General features: G+C 45.4%; 1 protein-coding gene and 1 pseudogene across 2 annotated transcripts in view; both read left to right on the plus strand.

The window, feature by feature from the left end:
• The window catches only part of LOC8031791 (ribosomal RNA processing protein 1 homolog A), a 20,274-nt gene extending 18,691 nt beyond the window's left edge, over positions 1–1,583 (plus strand). The window contains exon 10 of the mRNA XM_002407268.4: positions 152–1,583. Coding sequence (XP_002407312.3) covers positions 152–306 — 155 coding nt within the window. The 3' untranslated portion in view covers positions 307–1,583. The remainder of the gene's footprint in view (positions 1–151) is intronic.
• Positions 1,446–22,217, plus strand: part of LOC121837081 — a 22,984-nt pseudogene continuing 2,212 nt past the window's right edge. The window contains exons 1-7 of the transcript XR_006078104.1: positions 1,446–1,479; positions 8,828–8,980; positions 12,009–12,099; positions 13,440–13,671; positions 14,303–14,332; positions 17,428–17,566; positions 19,056–19,122. The product of XR_006078104.1 is annotated as a chromatin target of PRMT1 protein-like (transcript). The remainder of the gene's footprint in view (positions 1,480–8,827; positions 8,981–12,008; positions 12,100–13,439; positions 13,672–14,302; positions 14,333–17,427; positions 17,567–19,055; positions 19,123–22,217) is intronic.

Raw genomic sequence — 22,217 nt, forward strand, 5'->3', positions numbered from 1 at the left:
TCGACACTCTGGGTAATTCAAAGTGCGGGTGGTCAAGTAGCAACTTGTTCTGTGCTATTGCGGCTTTCAGTTACGGTCAATGAATAACAATATGTTCGACTTCACGCCATGCTTAACGGTATCTCACCATTTTTTTAAACTTCTTTTCTAGATCCAAGAGAGTACTTTGAAACCCTGAAGAACAGTCCTGAGATTCCGTTTGACGCCTCCAGAAAACCTGTCCAAGGCGTACTAAAGACCAATATGTCCCAGACACCAGCAGGAGTCAAGAGTCAAAAGCGCTCAAGAGCATCGGATTTCTTTTAAAGTGCCCCTGCATTATGTTTCTCACAATTTTAAATTTCCATGACTGACACAGATGAGTATGTGAAGCTGCAGGAAGTAATAGAGGAATTAAGAAAATTTTGAGTTCATTGATATATATGTGTGAAACTGATTCAAAATAACAAGCACCTTTCCCCTTTGTGGCTAGTGCCATTGAAATAGGAATAACAAGGCCATGCACTCACTACATGCCCAAATTTTCCATTCAGTTTTGAGGATGTGAATGACCGGCCTTTTTACTGGTGCATCTCACTAATATTTGCCTGAAGAGCACATGCTCTAAAACATCAGTAAGGGTTCACATTAACTTTTTCAGCCAGCACTGCATGTGGATGCCGAGGTCGCCATGTTTCACACTTCACCAATACTATTACCAAGTATGGACTTTAAATGCTTGTGTTTGCCACTAACTGGCACATAATTTGACTCGGAATTAAAGGGACCCTTTAATCTTGGAGCCACTATTGAAAATGAAGTCCTGCTGTCCTCTGTCATTACCAGCTCATAAATTTGATCCAATAGACCTATTGCTATATTACCCAAGCATCAAGGAGAATGCAGGGATTGGTGTTCCACACGCAGCACGTGCTGACGTCAGCAGTAATAACTTTTCTAAAGCAAATACCTAAAACAAATGGCATCTTGCACGCGCGTTCGTCAACGCTTTCTTTTGGTTATTTGCTTTGAATCTTTTACACGGGGAAGGCTTGCGCGTGTGGCATGTGGAACACCAATCCCTGCATTCTCCTTGTTGCTTGGGTAATATAGCAAATGCTCTATTTGGAGTTATCAATCTTCACTGTGCCATGTGCTCTTGCACCTGCTAGACCAGGGGTCTCCAAACCCCGGCCCCTTCTGACCGGCCCTCAGCTGGCCGCGGTCCTTCCAGAGACACCATTACCAATGCCCGCTTGCAGCAAGCCTGCTGCTACTGAAGCAAAAATAAACTCGCATGAAAAAACGGCGCATCCTTGCGCACATGAAGATGCAGAAACGACGAGCACTATTTATTCATTTTTTTATACTTTAAATTTCTATATTTATATTTTAGCCCTTGAGACTGCGACTGACCCCCAGTCTGGCCCCTTAGCCAAGATATTTGGAGGCCCCTGTGCTAGACAATGACAAGCATGGTTCGGGCTTTAAATTGCGAATGTGAATTCTAACATCCTTGGTTTTTACTTGCGATTAAGGTAATAGAGATGTGTGAATCCTCATGTACAGAGCACATGTAAAATATATTGGCTTAATGTCTTCGAGTTGTATGGTTTCTTTTCCTGACATTTGAATGCTTGAGATCACCTCTGGGGGCAGTCATTCAGCATGCTTTTCTCCCCATGCTTTGTTTTTTTATGTTTTCAAGGCTGCAGTCCATCATGTCTATACAACCATATGCATACAAATTTAGTTAGGGGTTACCATCACACCTCTGACCCACCCTTTACCCTTAAAAGTGCCCTGCAACAACTTATTGACTGGTTTTTATTTTGCACCGATCCTGAGCGCACTGAACATAGTAACTTGATGAAACTTTGCTTTTCTCAAATTTTGCTTTATTTTAAAAGTTATAGGCAAATTAGAATTACAAAAACAAGCAAAAAATAACTTCCTTCATGACGTCGTAGGTCCTGGCTTGAGTGGCCGTGAACTAGAGGAAGAGTAGTGAGCTCATCGAGCGCTTACGGCTGCCAAACACCGTGTCGACGGCTCGAGAGGGCGCCACTAAAGCACGTGTTGGATAGGCTCTATGAAGCGGGTGGCCAGGGCAGCTCGCATTGCATTTGCTGCACGATTAAAGACTAATTCGGCATAACACTTCATTGGCCATAAATGGCAGCAAAACACGGAATAAATATCAGTTCAGAACAGGAGCCACTTCACGCTTCCATACCGCCAAATGGCAAAATCGCCAGCCAAGCCCGCGTCGAATCCTCGAGCCAGTATACGACCGCAGGGCCGCCGCATACATCCGGGACCTCTCTACGCTTGCCGTTCGTCGGCGCCTCATCGCAATAGCCCTTTCGAGTATGCACCGTTTTTTCCGCCACTTGGTGGCAGGTATGTCGACGGGTCATTTCTTGTTTCCGTTCTTTATAAACTGCATTTGTTTCTTTTCTGATCTAAAATACAGAACAAAAACTACTTTCATACATAATTGAAACGGTTCGCGACACTTTTATTTTGTATCTCGACTAAAAAAAGCTCTTAGCACTTCTGACCTGTAGTAAGCCCAGAACCAAGGACGTCGCATATCGCGCGCTTTCGGCAACGCGGGTCGCCCTTGTAGGTCGAGGAGGTTTCCGTGTCGTCCGGTTAAAGTATGACGCATTGATATTTAGTTGCTCTCTCCGTGCCCGCTGGCTTGCCCGAACCCCAAGAGACGTGGATATCGCAAAAAAGGTAGACGCTTAAATATGATTGCAGGGCCCCTTTAAGTGTCAAGTATTGTGTGATAAGCACAGGCCGATGAAATAGCTGGTTGCCAAGTCTGGCTGTGCTCGTGATACTATCCTGGCAAGCTCTGTTGTAAGGCATTTCACACTGCATTCGTGCAGTAACTGAAGGCATCGTGGCCAATGTTATAAAGCAGCTGCATATCTATAAAATTTTAACCCTAAATACCCCCCCCCTCCCCCGTTTTCCTTTTCGACTTGCACCTGTGACCCAAATACCTCAACAACGTCATCCCGGTACCGAGAACTGAAAAAAAACGGAGCAAGAGACATTAAAATAAAAAAGCAACCTCAAGGAGAGTTTTAGTCTGGCTTCTCCCAACCATAAACACCTGCCATCAGGTAATACACCTGGTCCGCCGTGTGGGCAGAGCTGGCCAATTAGTTGCAGCTTTCGCCTTAAACAAGATCTACACTCTCTCTCACTGTGTGCTTATGCAAACACGGACGAAACATATACAGTCCACTCTTAATACGCTACATAGAGCAGTTCTGCACCTCCCTATACACGCATCTACAAATAAACTCTATGGTACAAGGCTCTTTCTCCCTCTTTCTACTCTCCTCGGACTTCACAGGGACCGTCACCTGGGCCCCCTGTCTGGCTCTACGCAGGGCCACTGGCTCCTGCAACAAGCTGCCATACGATCTATTGATTTCCCCTTACACCGCTCCCCCAAAATACCGGGTCCCTATCGTTTTGTGGACAACTTTTTATGGACACACATTTCATTGAGACAAACGTTTCATCGACAATCGTTGCGCGAATCGCACACTGTAGGGAAATTTCGTCATGCTTGTATCACGGGTGCGCTTTAACCCACCTGCCAGTCAGCATTCGCAGTGACGGCTCATTTCAAAAACGTTAACCCACCTGACTGACCCATACACGCCATACATGAGTAAATTACTTTCAAAATGTCATTTAATTACAATTACTTTGCTTCAAAAGTAGTTTAATTACAATTACTTCAACATGAAAACTAATTAATTACCAATTACTTTTAAAATGTAAGGAGATTACTTTACAATTACTTGTTTCTGAGCGATCCGACTTGGGCCATATGACTTATTTGTTCATTCCTTACTTCAATGTTCACGTATTGCACTTTCTTTTTATTAATTTTGTTAAATTCATGATGGAACTTGACAGTCTGGGGAAATGAAGTACTACATTCTTATATTTGTAATAAATATTAATAAATTAGTCTCTATGTTCAAGACGCCAGATCGCTAAAAAACAAATTGGGTTGACAGACTTTAGTTAGTGAGGCAAATAAAAATGTGACAATATATAAAAGTGTTAATATAAAAGTAAAATCTACATGCGCTAATACGACCACATTCACATTGTACAAACATCATGGTATTGTGAATTATTTACATTGAGTTGAAATTATAATGGCTTAGAAACATATATGTACTGAATTGGGGCCCCCGAATCATTGGTTACAATGTTCACAGTTGCGAGGTCAGTCTCCAAAGTGCTTATGCAAATAATATCCGAAGTAAAACCAACCTCGGTGGCTCACGTCGAACAGCTGGCTCTCGTCCGCTTAGCAGAGGAGCACCTCTAGGGTCTTTGTTTGACCCAAAGTAAAGGAATTTCTCTCTCTCTTCCACCTCTTTTCACTTCAGTAGAGCAAATGCTGGAGATCAGGTCGCCTCCCCTCCAGCGTTTGCTTTGCCAAAGGGGAGAGAGTTGAGAAGGGCTTCCATTTCACTCTTACTATGTTCTTGTTCTCCACAAAAAAAAAAAAAAAATTTTGGACAAAGGCATTACGGAGAAAAACACTCCCAAGTTTATATATAGGGTGTCCCAAGTCGCCAGGCTCGATCTAAAATGGACCGTAAAGATTATGGTGGCGCATAGCAATCTAAACTTTTTATCAAAGGTGTATTTCACAGGTCGGTTTTTTCTTGTAAAATTTAAAAGTGTAGCTCGCTTTCTGTAAAAAATAGAACCGAGGAATTTGCCAGGGTCAACGGCGGGCAGCGATGTAGACGACTAAGCAAAGTGGCAAAGCACGTTTGAGGCTCGTATTGGTAGGTGGCGCTACCTCCTTATTGAGAATAATCGGGGTTGTGTGGATATTTATATAGCGTGTAGTTGGTCAACCATTTCAAAGTTGCGACGAGTCGCTCGCTGTAGATGAGCAATTTAGCGAGTGCAGTACAACCGCTAGCCTGGGGTCTTTAGCGTGAACCACGCAGTAGTGATGCGCAACCGTAGGCCGGTACAGTGATCATCCAGATTGAAAGGACAGGGGTGGGGATTGAACCCAGGATCCCTGGGTTCTGCAGTGCGAGCTTTCGCTCAGCGGGCTCCAAGCTGGTGTGCTCTAAAGTAACTTTAGTGTGCTCTAGCCCAAACCTTATCGAGACTGCTCGCGACCACCGTGGTTCATTAAAATGAATATAATCTTTTTGTAATGTACCTTTAGTTCAAAAATAAATGCAAACAATAAAAACAAAAGTTTAAACAAAAAACGAAAAACCCTTTTAGTTTTTTTTTATTTTGGTGAAGGAAGACCAGCGAAGCTGTACTATGATGGGACGGCCTCAAGCACGACTTCGAGGACGACGTCTAGGACGACCTCAGGGACGACAACTAGGACGACTTCTAGGACAACGCCTAAAGAAATTCATTCCTTCCACTCAGGTGAAAACCAGAGTGAAAAGGCTGAAAAGGTTGCCGCCATCTATGAGCGAGGCCGGTCGGCTAAACTTTCTGACGCTGCTCCCGACGCCATCTATCAATAGGTGCACAAAACATGCCCTGCAACTCGACTTGGTCGTCTGCGTCGCAGCCCGCCGTTGACCCTGGCAAGTTTCTTGGTCCTATTTTTTACAGAAAAGGAGCTACGCTTTGTAATTTTACGTGAATAAACCGACCTGTGAAATACACCTTTGATGAAGAGTTAATATTGCTACGTGCAGGTGTCGATTTTTATGGTCCATTTTAGATCATGCCTGGTGACTTATATATATATTTATTTATTTATTTATTTATTATTATTTTTTTATGCCGGGGTTTTATCAGGCGCGTCAGCCCCCAACAAAATAAATTCTTGGCGACGTCGCTACTTCTAGTTGCTCAGGAATGGCCAGAGCCGTAAATGTTGAGAGTTTGGCCATTCGTTGGGAAGTATAGGGGACAAATGAGGAGGCGCCATTGGCCGAAAGCGGGCTGGGCGTGTTCCAGGGCGTCTTCAGAAATTTGAATGTGACCAACCAGAAGCCGGAAATAATACCCTGGCGGTGGTCGCGAGAAACAAACCTGATAACTGCATTGGAGTAACTCTCAATGGCTGAAAATATGGTACACGTGATGTTTCAATCACGTTAATCCAAAATGATGGTGGAAGAGTGTGACTAGCGGAACGATCGACATGATTCGTACGCCAAGCGCCCAGGGCCGGGAATCTGCCGTCCGAACGGTCACACTCTGTCTGCGTAAAACAGAGTTGCGCGGCGCATTCGTTTCTTACATCTTTCTGCATGATCATGATCAAAACAACACGTGCACCCTATTTTCAACCGCAAAGAGTTACTACACTTCAAGAGTTACTACTAGGGGTGTCGCGAACCGGCCGCGGTTCGAGTTCGACCAGGTTCGACTTTTTCGAACTTTTAGTGAAAAGTTCGACGAACCTCCTATTGAGGTTCGACTCGTGTGCACATGCGCGACACCCGCGACACGCTGGCCAGTTGGCTTCGGATTGGATGATAATGGCTAAGAGATGAATTAAGTGCAGCGCTGATTGACTATTTCAGTTAATACAGTACTAAAAATTAAGTTATTAACTTCTTCAGTGATTAGAATTAGTTTCTTTTAATTTACAACTGTTCACAATATAAAATAACCCTTTGCATAAAAAAAAACTTTTCCAAACCCAGACATGCTTGTATCAAGGTCTGGCCTCACTGTCCACAAAGTCGAACCGGTCAAATCTGTTGAAAAGTTTGAAGGTTCGTCGAACCGGTTCGACCCAGTCGAACCCCGAAAGTTCGACCAAAAAATCTGGTTCGACAAAAGTTCGCGACACCCCTAGTTACTACTAGGGGTGTCGCGAACCGGCCGAGGTTCGAGTTCGACCAGGTTCGACTTTTTCGAACCTTTTGCGGACATTTCGACGAACCTTGTATTGAGGTTCGACTTGTGTGCGCATGCGCGACAGGCTCGACAGTTGCCTTCGGATTGGATGGTAATGGCTAAGGGATGAATTAAGGGCACCGCTGGTTGGTTATTTCAGCTAATTCAGTACAAAACAATTAAGTTATTAACGTCTTCAGTGACTAAAATTGGTTTCTTTTAATTGCAACTGTTCATAAAATAAAATAACTCTTCGCATAAAAATAAATTCTCTAAACCTAGACATCCGTGTGTCAAGGTCTGGCCACACTGTCCTCAAAGTCGAACCGGTCGAATCTGGTGAAAAGTTTCGAAGGTTCGTCGAAACGGTTCGACCCAGTAAAACCCCGAAAGTTCGACCTAAAAATCTGGTCCGACAAAAGTTCGCGACACCCCTAGTTACTACCATAGAGTTATTATAATGTACGCTAGAGGTTCAACTGGCGCTAGTGTCTATGCTACTTCCGGGAGGCAAATTGAAGCAGACAGCAACCAGTCAACTTTTGCGGTGCTCCTGTGCATTCCTATGGGAAAACGCGCGCGAATTTTGTCTTTTCGCCGGAAAATAACATAAATAACTTTTATTATTTCGGTTGTACCGGATAGTATGTACCTTTATTAATATTGTAAAAGTGTAATTGCTTTAATTGCAGCATTTTTCTTTACCATTGAACGATGTTACGCTTCGCTATATTTCAGGCCCAAACCTCTGTTCCATGGCAGGTATGTAAAAACGAGCGACGATTCTGAGCTAACTAACGATCGAAAGGAATGTAGAGTTTGTTCAAGGTTCGCTAGCATTCGGGTGCCGGTTATATATTGCGGATATGCCTGTCCTGTCACTCTATGAATATGATTCTGTCGTGCATCTTTACGATCGGTTAAAGAACATTCGAATGTAAAAAAAAAAAAGCACGTGGGCTACGAAAGGTGTGTCTTTTTATTATTTCCTATGTCAGGCAGTTTTTATCGGGCACCTGTTCTCTGACTTTTCCCTATTTGTAAAGGTTTGGAGCGTGTTGTTGATGATTTGAACCCAGAACATGCATTTTCGCACATATTCAGGGGCAGAAAAAATAAAGCACTACTTATTTATTGCAAATCGGACTATATTACGTGACTTTCAACATATTTTGATCGTCTGCAAGCACAGGAGTTCATTACCCAGTGTAACTGCGTAGTTTTTGCCGTCTCTCTTGGTTTTCCACATGAGCTTCGTTCGTTTGACACGCATATCCCCCATGGCGGAAAGCGCCGACGCCGTGTTCGCGCTAACAGTGTCCGGCAGTGCACACAAATACATGTACAAAACGGTTTTAGCACCGTTTTTCATGCCACGAATTTCAAATAAAAACGCCGTAACTGACCAATTATTTCGTCTGCGTGACTGAGAAATGTTCCAATGTGCCTAGTACGTACGAAATATTTGTGATATTTGCTCTTGTAATCGAGCGCAGCGAGAAAATGCACTCGTTTTTTCCCATAGAAAAGCATTACCGGAAGTCAATTTCCGACTGGTTGTTGTCTGCTTCAATTTGCAGCAGCACACTAGCGCCAGTTGAACCTCTACCTACACACGCTAGGGGATTCTTTTCGGCTTCTGGTTGGTCAAGACTCAAGAGAGCTTGCCAAGCTTGATGCCAAGCCCTCTTTCCGACTCTGCCGCACGCCCCAACACTGCCCGCGCCTCCCATTGACCAAACTCTCTACATATACGGCTCTGGGAATGCCGCGTCTCTCCTGAGCCAAAATAAATATCAATATTAAAATTAATCTTAATTATTCTTTGTTAAGACTAAAAGTTATGCATAGGTGGCGCAAGTCGCCACCTGATTCAAGGACTTCAATGTATTTGCCTATGTCATTTATTTATTTATCCGACTTATCTTGGCTCGGCTGTCTTTTGGCTTTCAAGTTATCTGGCATCGTCTGGGGCGACCCAACCACCCAACCAGTCCAACGTCTCTCGTCTGTTTGCTTCTGTGTCTGCTGTAGCGCCGTTGTGCTGCGAACGTTTGTGGTTTTGCGACGAGAGTGAAACTCCCTGCTTTGATTTCAAGACATCATAGTAAGTCTAGAACTTGAGCGTCATTCACGTTTTTGTAGCGAATGTCATGCTCGACACTTTCGTCCCTGACCGCGGAAGCAATGTTAGCGGCGCATTTCTCGTTATGCCTAACTTAAACTTCTCGGCTCTCCCTGTAGCTTCGTTATTAGAGACACCAGCACTACTTTCGTAACCCAAAACATGATCCACAATTTCGTTCATTCTTCCAATTGCAACTTAATTTAGCCCAGGAACAAAACGTTGCCGTAGAGCCACTCGTAAAATGTAGCCTCACGGCAGCAAAATCCGTTCAGTTCGTACCTTTCAGTGGAGTGAAATGTTTGTCGTCTGCCCTGTCGTCTCTGAAATCAGTTTTACAAGTCATTTTTGTAAACGAAAGGTGTTCTGATAGTCCGTATTTCTACTATAATTAATCACCGGTTGATACCCCTTCCCGGTCAGTCGCCCTTTCCACCAAGCCTCCTCTAAATATTGTTGAGAGAAGCCAGATCGTTGGAAGAAACGTTTTGCTGCTCTCCTATGTCTCGCGAGGAGGACCAGTAGCAAAGACAAATAGTCAAAAGATCAATTCATCTCAGTTGCTATGCGAGGAGCGGCTACTACGTGCTGCAGCAGCCTTTCGTTTTCGAGGCAGGTCAGGGGTTGGACTCTTGATCTGCGACATGTGCCGGTCAAATGTTAACCGGTTGAGCCAGCTTCAAGCTCTGTGCCTTTTGGGAGTCAATATATCGCCAGCAGGCCTTTTAATGACCGACAACAATCGCAGGACCTTCGACCGCCGTACCCTGTAACAAGGATTGCCTTGTATGTACACAGTGGGGGTATCTCAAAACGTCCCATTCGCATTTGAAACCTTGCACATTTCGTCCCATTTTCATTTGGTCCTTCTCGTTTGAGCCTTCTCATAAGATCCGAATCGTGTTTTTTGCAACTGGGCCCATTCTCATTTTGCCCGTTATCTGAAAACGTCCCATTTGCATTTTGACCGTGTGCTTTTCGTCCCATTCTCATTTGGTCCGCCTTGTTTGAACCTTCTCATAAGATCCAAATTGTATTTTTCGCAACTGGACCCATTCTCATTTCGCCTGTTCGCGCTATGACCGAATGGCACTAGTTCGGCATGCTTCTCACGTCGTTATGCCTTCGCGGTTTTGTTGATGAGCCTTACCTTGCTTGGGCCCCCAACATACCATCATATATATGTTATGTGTAGAGGTACACACTGAGAATCGTACAATGACGCCTGCTTCCCTTCCTCTAAGCGAACGAGAAAAAAAAAGGTGAACATTTAATTTGGAAACTTTGTTTAAACAGAAATAGCATACATAATAGCAGTGGTTCTCAACCATTGATGTTTCGCGGACCCCTTGTAGAAAGGTGGAGATGATGGAGGACCCTGTTTGGGGTGCAGGGAATAGAAAGGTATAGGTTATCATGATAATGATTTAACAAATGAATATAACTAATTGCTAGTGTGAAGTAGACTTATCTCATTGACATACACTCCGGAGTACTCACCCGAAAATTGGAACGTTTCTTTTCAACGTGAAGAAAGACAACTAATATTGCCTTGCTTGACTGTTGAAACAGGGCTTCGCCGACCCCTAGGATGCCTTCGCAGACCCCCATTGGAAAACCACTGCATAATAGAAGTGGTGGCGTTGTCCCAAGTCGAGAGACCTCAAATAACGTGACATTTCGGAATATGATCTGGCTGCGATAAATAGTGTCTGTTTTATTGTCAGCTATTAGCTTTTCACGACGACCTCGACGCACTGCTAAAATCCTTAGCAGAGAAAGTATGCCTGTAGCGTGCATACACACATGCACCAAATGTATCAATATATTTATTAATATTACCCTAGAAAACAATTTTGGTATGATAATAGTCAAGGGCGACGGGTCAAAAAGCGAGATATTTTTGAGATTGGCTGTTTTGAAATGGGCCAGGGGAGAAGGGCGAAGCGAGAACGGGCTCAAATGAGGAGGCTTGGAATGCGGAAGACGAAACGGGAAAGGGCCAAATGCGACGGGCCAAAACGAGATCTTTTTGAGAATGGTTGTTTTGAGAAGAGCCAAGTAAGAAGGGCGAAACAAGAACGGACTCAAATGAGGAAGGTTGAAATGCGAAGGACGAAACGGGAAAGGGTCAAATGCGACAGGTCCAAGAGACAAGGTCTTTTTGAGAATGGTTGTTTTGAGAACGGCTAAGTGAAAAGGGCAAAACGAGAACAGGCTCAAATGATAACCACCCGTACACAGCAGCTTTAATTGACAAAGATCACACATGCTTCCGTTCCTTTGATTGCAATGCCACAAAAAGTTGCCCCCCCCCCCCCCCCCCCCCCCCCCTCCCCACCCCCGTGCTTTGCCTAGTTTATGGGGTGAGAAAGGGGGGTATCTTTTTTTCAGGTGTAAGGAGAGTACTCATACATTCTTGTAGACAATGTCTGTACTAACTCTAAATTATGGCAGTTAAGCAAGTAGTCATGTTGTGGAACGACTGCAACTACCTTTTTTGTAATAGAGCAACCGTAAAAAAAGATTTCAACTAGAATGCATTTGTAGTTTCTGCTAGTTGCTAGAGAGCCGTGTGGAAGGGGAACAACTTGTAAAACGAAATAAAGAAAATGATTGGTAGGATCCTTACCATTAGACATGTTAAACCAACAGAGTTCAGTTTGGGAATTGCTACACTCTGATTATGCACTGCTTCCAGCTATTCAGCCATTGAAGCATTCATATAGTTGTAATCCAGCATGTTTTTTGAACATCTTTGAATTTCTTGCCTTCACAAAATCCAAATATTGAAGAGAAGTTTTTGGACTTGAGGCTTGAGAAGTGAAATTTTAAGTACCTGTGTTTGGGAGAAGCCTCACTGCTGAAATAAGTTATTCATTGCTAAATGCTCAGTACCCGCTCATATGTATTGCTAGTGATTGGGACCAAATGTCAAATTATCTGTACTTACCATTCACTGAGCAAATAGTAGTGAACAAAGCTTGCAAATACATTCTGTTTGCCTCAGGTGCGCAGCCCCTAGGGGTGCCATCCCAAGCCATGGCAGGCCCCAGCAGAGTACTCCTGAAGAACACCACCAAGCTCAGTCTCAACGAGCGGTGAGTGTCTGTTGAGCACTCTTGCTCATTCTTTGCCTTGCCTCTTGCAGTCCAGTAAATGTGGGCAGTCAAAAAAGGGACAATTATTTTTACTGTGTTCTGGTTGCAAGCTGAATACCATTAAAAAAGTTCCTTCGAAAATAAACCTACTATGATGCTGCATGAAAATATTAACCTTAATTGAGCTCTTACCAGGATCGTGGCAGAAGAAATGTACACAGCCTTTGATATCATTATATGTGCCATGAAACAAATGCCAAGTGGTCATGTTTTTCCATGTTCAAGCTTTACACTCTACGAAACAGTATCAAACAATATTGTTGCTTACCATCTTTCGGGCATCGCTTCCCTGGCAAAATGTGTGATCAGACCCAAGTTTGCATCGAATGCAAATACTGCGCTCTCGTTTGATGTGTGCTCAGGGTGCATGCCCCAAAATATGGTAATCTCAAATAATTAGTACAAGAGCCTCTAGGTGGCGTATATTTTACAGCGACAGCTGTTTTGGGCTCTTCCCACCTCTGGAAATGATGTCCGTGGTTAATGTTGTAGTTGTTGTCATTCTTGATGTTGTAGTTGGTGATGTAGTCGTCCTTTGTCATGTTGCCAAATCCTTAAAAAAATTTCTCCCGCCTCCTGCGGGAATCGAGCCTGGGTCCGCGAGGCGGAGGTGTTACCACTGAGCTTTGCCACAACATTAACAACCCACTCTGTGCTTAGGGTTTTTGTAGTACCTGACATCCACTGCACATGCTTTCTTAAAAGAAAAAAAAAAAAAAAAATAGCCTATAACAAGTTGGCATCCTAGCACTTCCAGTGCCTAGAGCTTGTGCCTGGGAGATGTGCTCTCACGTGCTCCGGAACAAAAAAGAACAAAAAACAACAACAAGCATTTAGAACAAAATGGAACAAAACATATGTCTATTTTGTCCTGAACACTTTTGTGCACACTATAGTGCGTGAACGCGACGCCGATGCCCGACAACTTCGCCATGACGAGTCGCAGCTATCGCTGTGACTACAGTGGATTAACACAGGACTACTATTTTTTTTTTTTGTAAAGGGTCTACTGCCAGGACATTTTTATTTGCGATTTTTTATGCTTGTGGCTGATCAGCCGTAGGAGCCAGATCTAACTCCTTTTCATGTTACGACAGACCTCAGACACTACAAGCCATCGAAGCCAGTGCAATGCGCGCGTGACTGCGTGCAGGGGCACACGGTCACGGAAGACATTTGGGGCGCTAGGTTGGCTGGGATAGTGCTTAACTTCCGCAGGAGTCCACCGTAAGGCGAAAAAAATCATAGCTTTGGTGTCAAATGCACCCTGGTGTGTGCAGGTTCACTGCCTACCGGCAGCAGGCAGAGGCCCTGGGGGGTCTGGGAGCCCTGGGGGCCATCAGTGCCATTGGCCCCTTGGGCCCCATGGGACGCCTGGCCGCCCTGGGGGCCCTGGAGCAACAACAGCAGCAGCACCAGCAGCGGCAGCAGGCGGCTTCTCTGCGCAACCTGCGACTCGCCCAGCAAATGGCCACCCGCCCTAGCGTGCTGGCTGCCCTGCGTCTCAAAAAGGTGGGTGAAAGGGTTTCTAGATTGCGCAAGGTACTGCTCAGTACAAAGGGTATGCCAATACCATCCATTTATTCAGAGAAGCAGCGGGGTAAAGGTGTGAGTGGAGTGCAGGAAAGTGTAAGCGCTCATGTCAATGGTCCCAAAAGAATGGACAAGAAAGAAAGCGAGAGAAAACCGGAAAAAGAGAACAAACAAAAAGTTTGGCATGTCCATTCAAGTTGTTAATTTTCTCGTGTGCTGTCGTTTTTCCTTGTACCGTGCATGATGCGGGTGTTTTCTTACAAAATTAAGCTAGAGTCTAGATGCAGACTTTGCAGGCACTATTTTGCTGCTCCTTTGCATTCATTATAAGTTTGCCAGCCATCTGGACCCACCAGGACCACTCCACTTTTGTGGGGTGTTTATACCACATGTAGGTGCTGGACCTCGGCAGTTGATCAATTAAATTAACCTGCCAATCAGTCGAGTGCTTTGACCATTGTAGTTGTCTCTGATGGGTCTAGGCATCTTTCAGCCAACAAATGAATGAGGGAATCTTGCCAAAAGTCTGGGAAGTAACAGCTCAGCCAAGCTTTTGTTGCCTCTTATATGGTACATATATTTAACATAGTACTATTTGTTTACATTTCAGTCTTCACCTCCTGTAACTGCCCAAAAGAGGGTGAGCTGCATTAATCAACTAAATGTTCTGGCATTGTGCGCTAGAAAGTTGTGGAGGCATGCCCAGCCTGTAGTTGCCAATGCACTTCGATCCATAGTCTATAGCATTTTCACACTAGGTTACTGCTATGTTGATGGCACCAAAAACAAAATAGTATGCTTCATAATTTTTCTGTGAAAGTGAATATTTGCTACATTCTGACAAAACACATATCTTGCATGGCTCAGCATCTAAGCTGGTAATTGTCCTATTTGGTTGCAGGGTGAAACACCTTAAAGTACCGAGCATGTACCCATGTCGCAATAGCTGTCCACCGCCCACTTTTAAAACACTCGAAGTACATTAAAGGCATATCAAGCTCGATGCAAAAAGCACCGGCGCAAAGCAGAGTTAGAAATAGCTGCCCAACTGCTTTGAAACATCAAGAGTTTCACCAGATTCCTGTATTGCTCCTATAGACCTTTTCACCCTCCTTTGCATGGGCGCTGCCATCTTGGAATCACCTGACGCGGCTGCCATGAGGTGGCTTCAGATTGTTGCTCCTCTCTCCCCTCCGCGCCTTGGCAGAGGCGTATTCGTTCTTTTCGTTGCATTTTACCACAAATTTTTTGTTTTGCTTTGTGAAGTGTCGCCTGATACTTATTTTTACCACCTAACTGCATGCCATCATTATGTGCACAACTTATACACTTTATTTTATAACAGGTTACGACAATTTGCAGTGTTGGCGTACCGAATACGTGTGAAGAAAGGAATTAGCGTTAGCACTGGCACACATTGAATATGTAGATGTCTAAGACAGACGAAGGTTGAAAGGCCAATTATTTATGACAGTGGAAATTCGCTGAATTAAGTGATAGTGGCTAAGTGTTAGTTGCGCAATAAGAAACGCTAGGTATATTTGTGATCACGCATTTATGATGTTCAAGAAGTCAAATATAATCAACGCAGGTAGTCCCTATGTGTGGTTCTTGAAAGCATCGTGCTCTGCCTTCATAGCAAATTCAAAGCAGTTGCTTTTGATTATATGGGGGAATAATTTTTGTGGTTTAAACATTCGCTTGATCTGTTTATTTATGAATTTAAAGAAACAATACATTGTGCTCAGTCCAGGCACGTAGCCAGGGGGGAGGTCCATGGGGCCCGGGCCCCCTCCGAAATCTTTTATTTTGCTGGGACCTCCTCTCCCCCCTCCCCCCCCCCCCCCCCCCCCCCCCCCCCCGAACCAAAATACTGGCTACGTGCCTGGCTCAGTCTCACGTCTGCAGTCATTCAATTTTCTTAAGATATCCATATTTAGACACACAGGGTTTGCTCGCCGGGTGAAAAAACCTGTCAAAGACAGCTTGTGAGTGCTTGACCAAAGTGCCTGTGGCACGTACGCAATATGCGACGCTGAAAAGAAGTCGTCTGCATAGAAATCACTCAAGTGCAGCATGGTCGATGCTGGATTTACTCTTGACGCCGCTGAAACTAAAAAGTGTGTCTGTTGAAAGAAATAAAGGTATGTTTACACAAATTCATGAAGTCGTGCCTGGCATTTGACTTGAGCCAAGTTTGCTAAAGGTGAATTCTTTTACACCATTTTTGTTTGCAAATTATATGGAAGTCAGACTTCAATTGATGGGATTGTCCCTTATCTCACCTTTTCAATATGCTGTAAGGAAATGTCCGCATAACATATAGTTTCCTAAGGTCGGCATTGTGAAAGGCTGCTTATGAATACTTTAGCAGGTCAGATAGTTGCAAAAATGTCCTGCTCGGCCTACTATGGACCATCAAAACATCTCTCGAGCACCTAATTTCTTACCGATGAAGACAATATTGCTACTTTTATTCATTCCATGCGTCATTAAACGGGGGTTTCCTGGTCGGCAATTTTCACACAAAGTTGATGTCCATGAAAACCAAACAGTGAGCACTAAACTTGCGAGCTCGTCTGTTCTTCGCGATTCAGCACATTGTTAGTCAGGTCGTCGACCTGCCTTTTCACTATGCCTTCAAGCTTTGGTCTTTTAATTAGTTTAATTTTCTGGAAACTAGTATCAGCAAGCACGTCCAGTATGGCTGTAGACATCCGTAATCCTTCCCCGGCATCATTTCAGTCATTTCACTGCCTAACCTGGCCGAATGAGGAACATGATCAAACAAAGGTGTTCGTAAAAACGTTCAAAATTTAGGCCCTTAGCTAGATTGTAGTTCTCAAGGTGGCACATTACCACTGTATAGTTGGTTCCGTACCACAAGAGATATATTTATATCGCAAAATTAAGCAAAAAAGACTTAACACACCAACACGGCCGCGGGCCCACTGAAACCGAAACCAGCCGAACTGAAGCCACCTTATGTCGCCGCGTGTGTCAGTGCCCTCTGTCCACCGGTCAGGTAACTACCAAGATGAAAAGGTATATACCGCTCCATCAGATCAAATGGAAGGCCTCGCGTTTCGTGTGCCCTTTTGGCTTTTCTGCCCAGAGACCTAACAACTGCCCATTCCCATTTTTGCGTTGGCACTTGCTCGGTATTTTACGGTATCGAGGGAATTCGGGGGGCGCGTATTGTCATGTCAGTGAACGTCTCAGTACGAAAATCTCGATTTACGTCATTTGGATGCGTTTGCCTGAGCTTCTGGTACTTCCGTGCTGTTTGCTCGTTCTTGTTTGTTATTTCATTGACTATACCAGGAAGGTCCCTGTGGCGCCTGGAACGCGTTTCCGGCCGGTGGGTTTACCGCGTCCGAAGAAGCGTCACACTGTCGCCGGCCACGATCCTGGTGGTGCAGCGGTGGTCAACGTGGCACACGCCCGTTCCACTGCAGGTAGCTCTCCAGCTGGACAGTTCACAGAAGCTTCGGCGGCCGGGAGTTGGGACGCCGTGACGGCGGCGACACTCGCGTTTGCTCATACTTTTTACTGGGGCTTGTGGCACCAACCACCAGGATCGCAATCTCCGGCAGCACGACACTCCGGCTTTTGTGATTCGTTTGTTGTTGCTTTGGGGCCACTTTCGATGCACGGGCAGAATAAGACTTTAAGCCCACCGGTCGGAGGCGCGTTCTGGGCGCCTCGCTGACTGCGACGACCCGCGGATTGCAGAGGAGCCTGAAGCAGCGCCTGGGTCCCACGGGGAGCATAAAGTCTCGGCTTGGCTTGCGGCTGGGCCCCGGCCCGACCAGCTGGCCCCTCGTCAGGGCGCGGCTGGGCATGAGGCCCATGGGGAGGCTGCCCAACAGGGGTGAGTGCTGCAGCCACACCAAGCGCCACTGGACACAGCACGCGCACGCAGCAGCGCTTGCCACGTTCCATTTACCCGCGTCGGCTGCGTGCATTCGATTTGCGAGCGTGGCCAATGTCAAAACGCGTACCAGAAGTTCACCGCCTGTGCCTTTCTACGCCGTGCTTAACTTTTCTGCACCGGTGAAGGCCGGTGTGGGTAAATTGAATGAGTCCACACTAGACCTTTTTCGTTGGCCCTCGTCCTCAGCCGTATAATACAAATATACAATGTAACGGACAAAAAAAAAATAAAAAAGCAAAAGCTTACAAATTAGAATAAGTAAAAAGATATACCAGAGGGAACATCAGAATGAGTGTTAAAAGCACTTAAAACATCAACACTATATATTGTCGTGGCAAGACAGAACAATGTATTGTCCCATACCGGTAGTTCTGCGCATCAAGATGTCGATGCCCGTATGGAAATGTTCTAGCCACCGACATGATGAGAGCTGCAGGGAGGCTTTTCAGTTGTCCGGTCTCCTGCACAAACTTCCTGCCTTCAATAACCCTCAGGCGTCTTGTGGACTTGGAACGTGCATGCGCAGCCAAAGTATGGCTAGAAGCTTCAGGCACCTGCTGGAGGCTCGACATGGGAAAAAGATGCCCCGTCGTTCTCACACTGTCTAGGACTATTGGCGGCGAGATGTTTCGGTGGCGCCCTCGTATGGTTACCTTTTGTGACGTCATTACCTTTGGAACAACAAGTTCGATGGTGTTTGTAATGGGCATGGTGGAAGCCTGAAATCATAGCACTTTCAAAGCAACACTGCCAACACCGTCAAAATTGAAGTTCTTACATTCCTCTTATTTCTGTCGATGAGACATCCTTTGCTGACGTCATAGTCAGCATTCGGCCAATTGTGGTGGGCTGACCACAGCGATGCTTTCGATCGCTCACATCGCTAATAATGGCTAGACATGACAGTGCAACTTACCTGATCATCAAATGGCACTGTGGAATGACTGGTCTACATTTCAGCTAGCATGATTCGGGCTGGGCCTTAGCAGATATGGGGGCATACTAACTTCAGAGGAATTTTAACTGCTGAATCACTTCAATGTAAGTATGCAAGGAGTTGCAATTATTCTCCTGTAATGTATAAAAACTATAATTTTCTTCTTTTATATATAGTGGGACCAGAATTTTGTTCAAAGAAGGGGACTAGCATCAGGTGTCTGCTGTATTTGAAGTTTTTATTTCTGAAATAGGTTTTATTCACGCTCGAAATATTTATCTCTCTTGTTGAGATTAGAAAGCTGAGAAACATTTTTGTGTATTGTTATATCCCTCTTTACTTAAGGGTAATTTTAGTCATTTTGGTTTCCAGGCGGCCCTTGTATGTCTGGTAGTTTTTGAGAATCTAATTCTGTCACAGCTGTTTGTGGTGTCTGCGGAGGATGAATTAACTGATCCCTTGATTTAATTTGACTCCCACCTTTTTCAGGTCGAGGGATGCAGAGGGGCTACCAGAGACAGCCCAGGAGTAACGGCAATTTTATGGGACAGTTTAGGTGAGTGCAAAGGTGCATCCTTTTGACTCTGGGCTGTGAGCTTCACTATGAGTGGCTTCGGTGCCTCTTACTAAACTATGTGTGTTTATGGTCAGTTTTATACAGCATACTGTGTTATGAATTGAAGGGCTCACTGTCAAATAACTGGCACCTTCACATGGTGAGCTTTAACTTTTTTTCATGGCATAGCTTCATTTCTGTAAAAAATGAGAACAGGGAAGAAAAATGAGAATGTGTCACAGTGCGAGTGCCACGGTGTGGAGATGCGATTGCCATAGTAATTGTCCAGTTTTACCAGGAGTGAGGCACTCTCGCCCTGTTTCATTGCGGCAGCTGCCTCGCAACCATTTTACAAGGTGTCTTCTCGCAGCTTTCTAGCTCACTGGTTGCAATGTTCAATGGTGGCAGCATCATCGTCTGAACTCCCAGACGGTGGTGAGTGTGGTCGACGAGCGAGTTTGAACAAGAACGACTAGGGGCACTACGTAAAACCTCGATTATACAGCCTCAGATTATGCGACGTTGCACATTTTACGACGATTTGGCGTGGTTTCAGTGAACTCTTCATAGAGGCAGTGTGTTAGAAGTTTGGATTTCACGACGTGCGGTTACGTTCGTCCCGCGTCCTACGACGAGCCTGACGAGTTAGATGGCCAGGAAAAAGATCAAATATGAAAACAAAGCGCACAGCACCGGCGGATGTATTGTCCTGCTTCCTCTGGGAGTTTAATCTGCTTTGCTGGCAGTGTTGCTTTTATGTAGTTTGTTGTTTTCACACACTGCTACCGTAAAATTCCGTATGAATGCCCACACGTTTTGAAGAGATAAATGGTGAAAGATATTGGGTGGGCGATCTTTGGGAATGAAACAGCAAAAGTTTATAAAAAAATAACCGGTAAACACTACAGCACCCGCTATCAACCAGATGACGTGGGAGCTGATTTTGCATACACGGCAAGTTGGTTCCCTGGTGCAACAAAAACTCGTGGAAACCCGCTACGAGCTCGCATATCACGGGAATGGATGTCCCAGGTTGCGTATGCAGCAGATTCATGTTTCACGGTGCGATAAGCACGCTGGAGCCCACTACGAATTTACATGTCACGAGAATGATTATCGCATATGCAGATCACGGACATGACAAATTAGGGATTCACGGTGCTACTACAAACATGTGGGAACCCGCTGCCAGCTCACTTGTCATGTGTACCGATAACGCAAATTGCAGAGCCGATGCGATTCCTGTCGGATATCGCGGGATGTCCGAGAGGAGTAACATCAACCGCGGGAATCAAGGGGGGGTGGGTGGTGTTTCAGAATTGTTTGCCTATGGCAGTGATGCGATTGCTGCGCTAATTGCGCCAAACTGCGCCAAGGGGCAAACCCTGCTACATCCTGCTACATTTTGCCAAAATGTAGGTAATCTGCACCAAGCCCGCGCCAAAGAAGCAATTTCGGTCGCCTTTCAAAACCGAAACTAAACTGAGAACCGTGACTGCGCATGCGTCAGCTAGGTGGCACAAGCGGCCGCTTGACAGAAAGTACCCTGCATCAATCGTCCACCCGGTCTTGCATATTTTTTTCCCGCCGTCCTAACCTCCTTGCCGCCGTATCGTGTTTCGCGCCGTCGTGCCCAGCGTTGCTCGTGTCCTGGTCCCTCGTCGTCTTGAAAATCTCGTCTCGCGTCTTTCTTTAATTTTTTCAACGATAGACGCGGGCGTGTGCGGACGCTCCGACGCTAGTGCGCCTGGTGCCAGCCATGCCGTCATGCTGTGAAACAAAACCACATTTTCGCGCGGCGGGATGTACTTTGTGAGCTGAAGCACCCGGTCTTGAAAGCAACGGCCGTGGGAAAACTGTGTTCGGTTCCTGCCTTCCAGTCACCGTGGTCGCACGACGTCGGGTATTGCCGTCCCTACGTCGCTGCAGATATGGCGCTTTCTAAACTTGTTCATCGACATTCCTGGCCTTCTTTAAATCATACTCTACTACAAAAAAAACTCTAACTCAATAACTGCTTGTCGAAATATTGGTTACCTAGGTTTCTCTCGGTGGACTTCCTTTTGAGAGGGAGCCTGGTACGTGAAAAATCTGCCGCGAAAGAAAGTTGGTGAAGAGAAGTGAGCTAAAACAAAGAAGGCAATGTCTGCACGTTGAACTCACATAGTGCGCTTGTTTGCTTCGAGTTTGGTCGTTGCACGAAGCGCTCCAAGAACTTTTTGACCCTGGCTCGTGATGTCATGCATCGATGTGCTCAGGCTTTTTTTTTTCCCCTGTGTATTTAGCTTGTACATCGCCTGGCGGCCTGGCAAGCACAGGCCGCTCGACTGCTTTTTTTTTTTGTATGCTGGACAGTTACATTTTGCACACTATTTTGGGAACCAGTTGGCGACGGAGGGGTGTGGCATTGTTTCGGTTTCGATTGAACAGCCGTTGTCTCCGCCCACGCAACGAAGCACGTGCCACTGCAAGCCTGCTGAAGTTGCCCTCACGTGCGTGTGAACATGACTGCATGACAGAGGCGCCAGCCGGGACGCCTGCAATTCATATTTTTGCGTTTGCTTACTTTTGACAAAAATCTGGCACGTCGGGAACCAGTAAAACGGTGGCAAGTGTTCTTTTTGGAATAGCTCGGCAACGCCTATAACACTGTGCACTTGTGGGATGTCTCAGCAGTAAAACACAAACAGCGAGTTCTGTCACAACATACCACAAAGTTCCCTTCGTTTGTCCAGCAATTAAAACAAATATTTTTATTTTTCTAAGAATATCTGCTCCAAAAGCCACTTCTGTTGCTCCGAAACGCTGTTTTGGCTGCTCCAACAGCCACTTTTGCTGCTCCAAAACACTGTTTTGGCTGCTCCAAAAGGTGCTCCAAAAGGGCTTAGGCCAATCACATCACTGCTATGGATATGTAGCTAGAAAAACTGGACGGGTGATCTCTTGGGAGAGGGCGTTCATACGGGATTTTATGGTAGTTCTTCTAATTGTGCCTTCCTTCGTTTTTGCACTTTGCCACAACATGCAGTGATGTGATTGCCATGCCAAAGTGCGTACCCTGCTAAGTTTTGCCAATATTTGAGAAAGTTGCACCA

This window comes from Ixodes scapularis, unplaced genomic scaffold, assembly GCF_016920785.2.
Source record: "Ixodes scapularis isolate PalLabHiFi unplaced genomic scaffold, ASM1692078v2 PGA_scaffold0__279_contigs__length_252992795, whole genome shotgun sequence".
NCBI lineage: Eukaryota > Metazoa > Arthropoda > Arachnida > Ixodida > Ixodidae > Ixodes > Ixodes scapularis.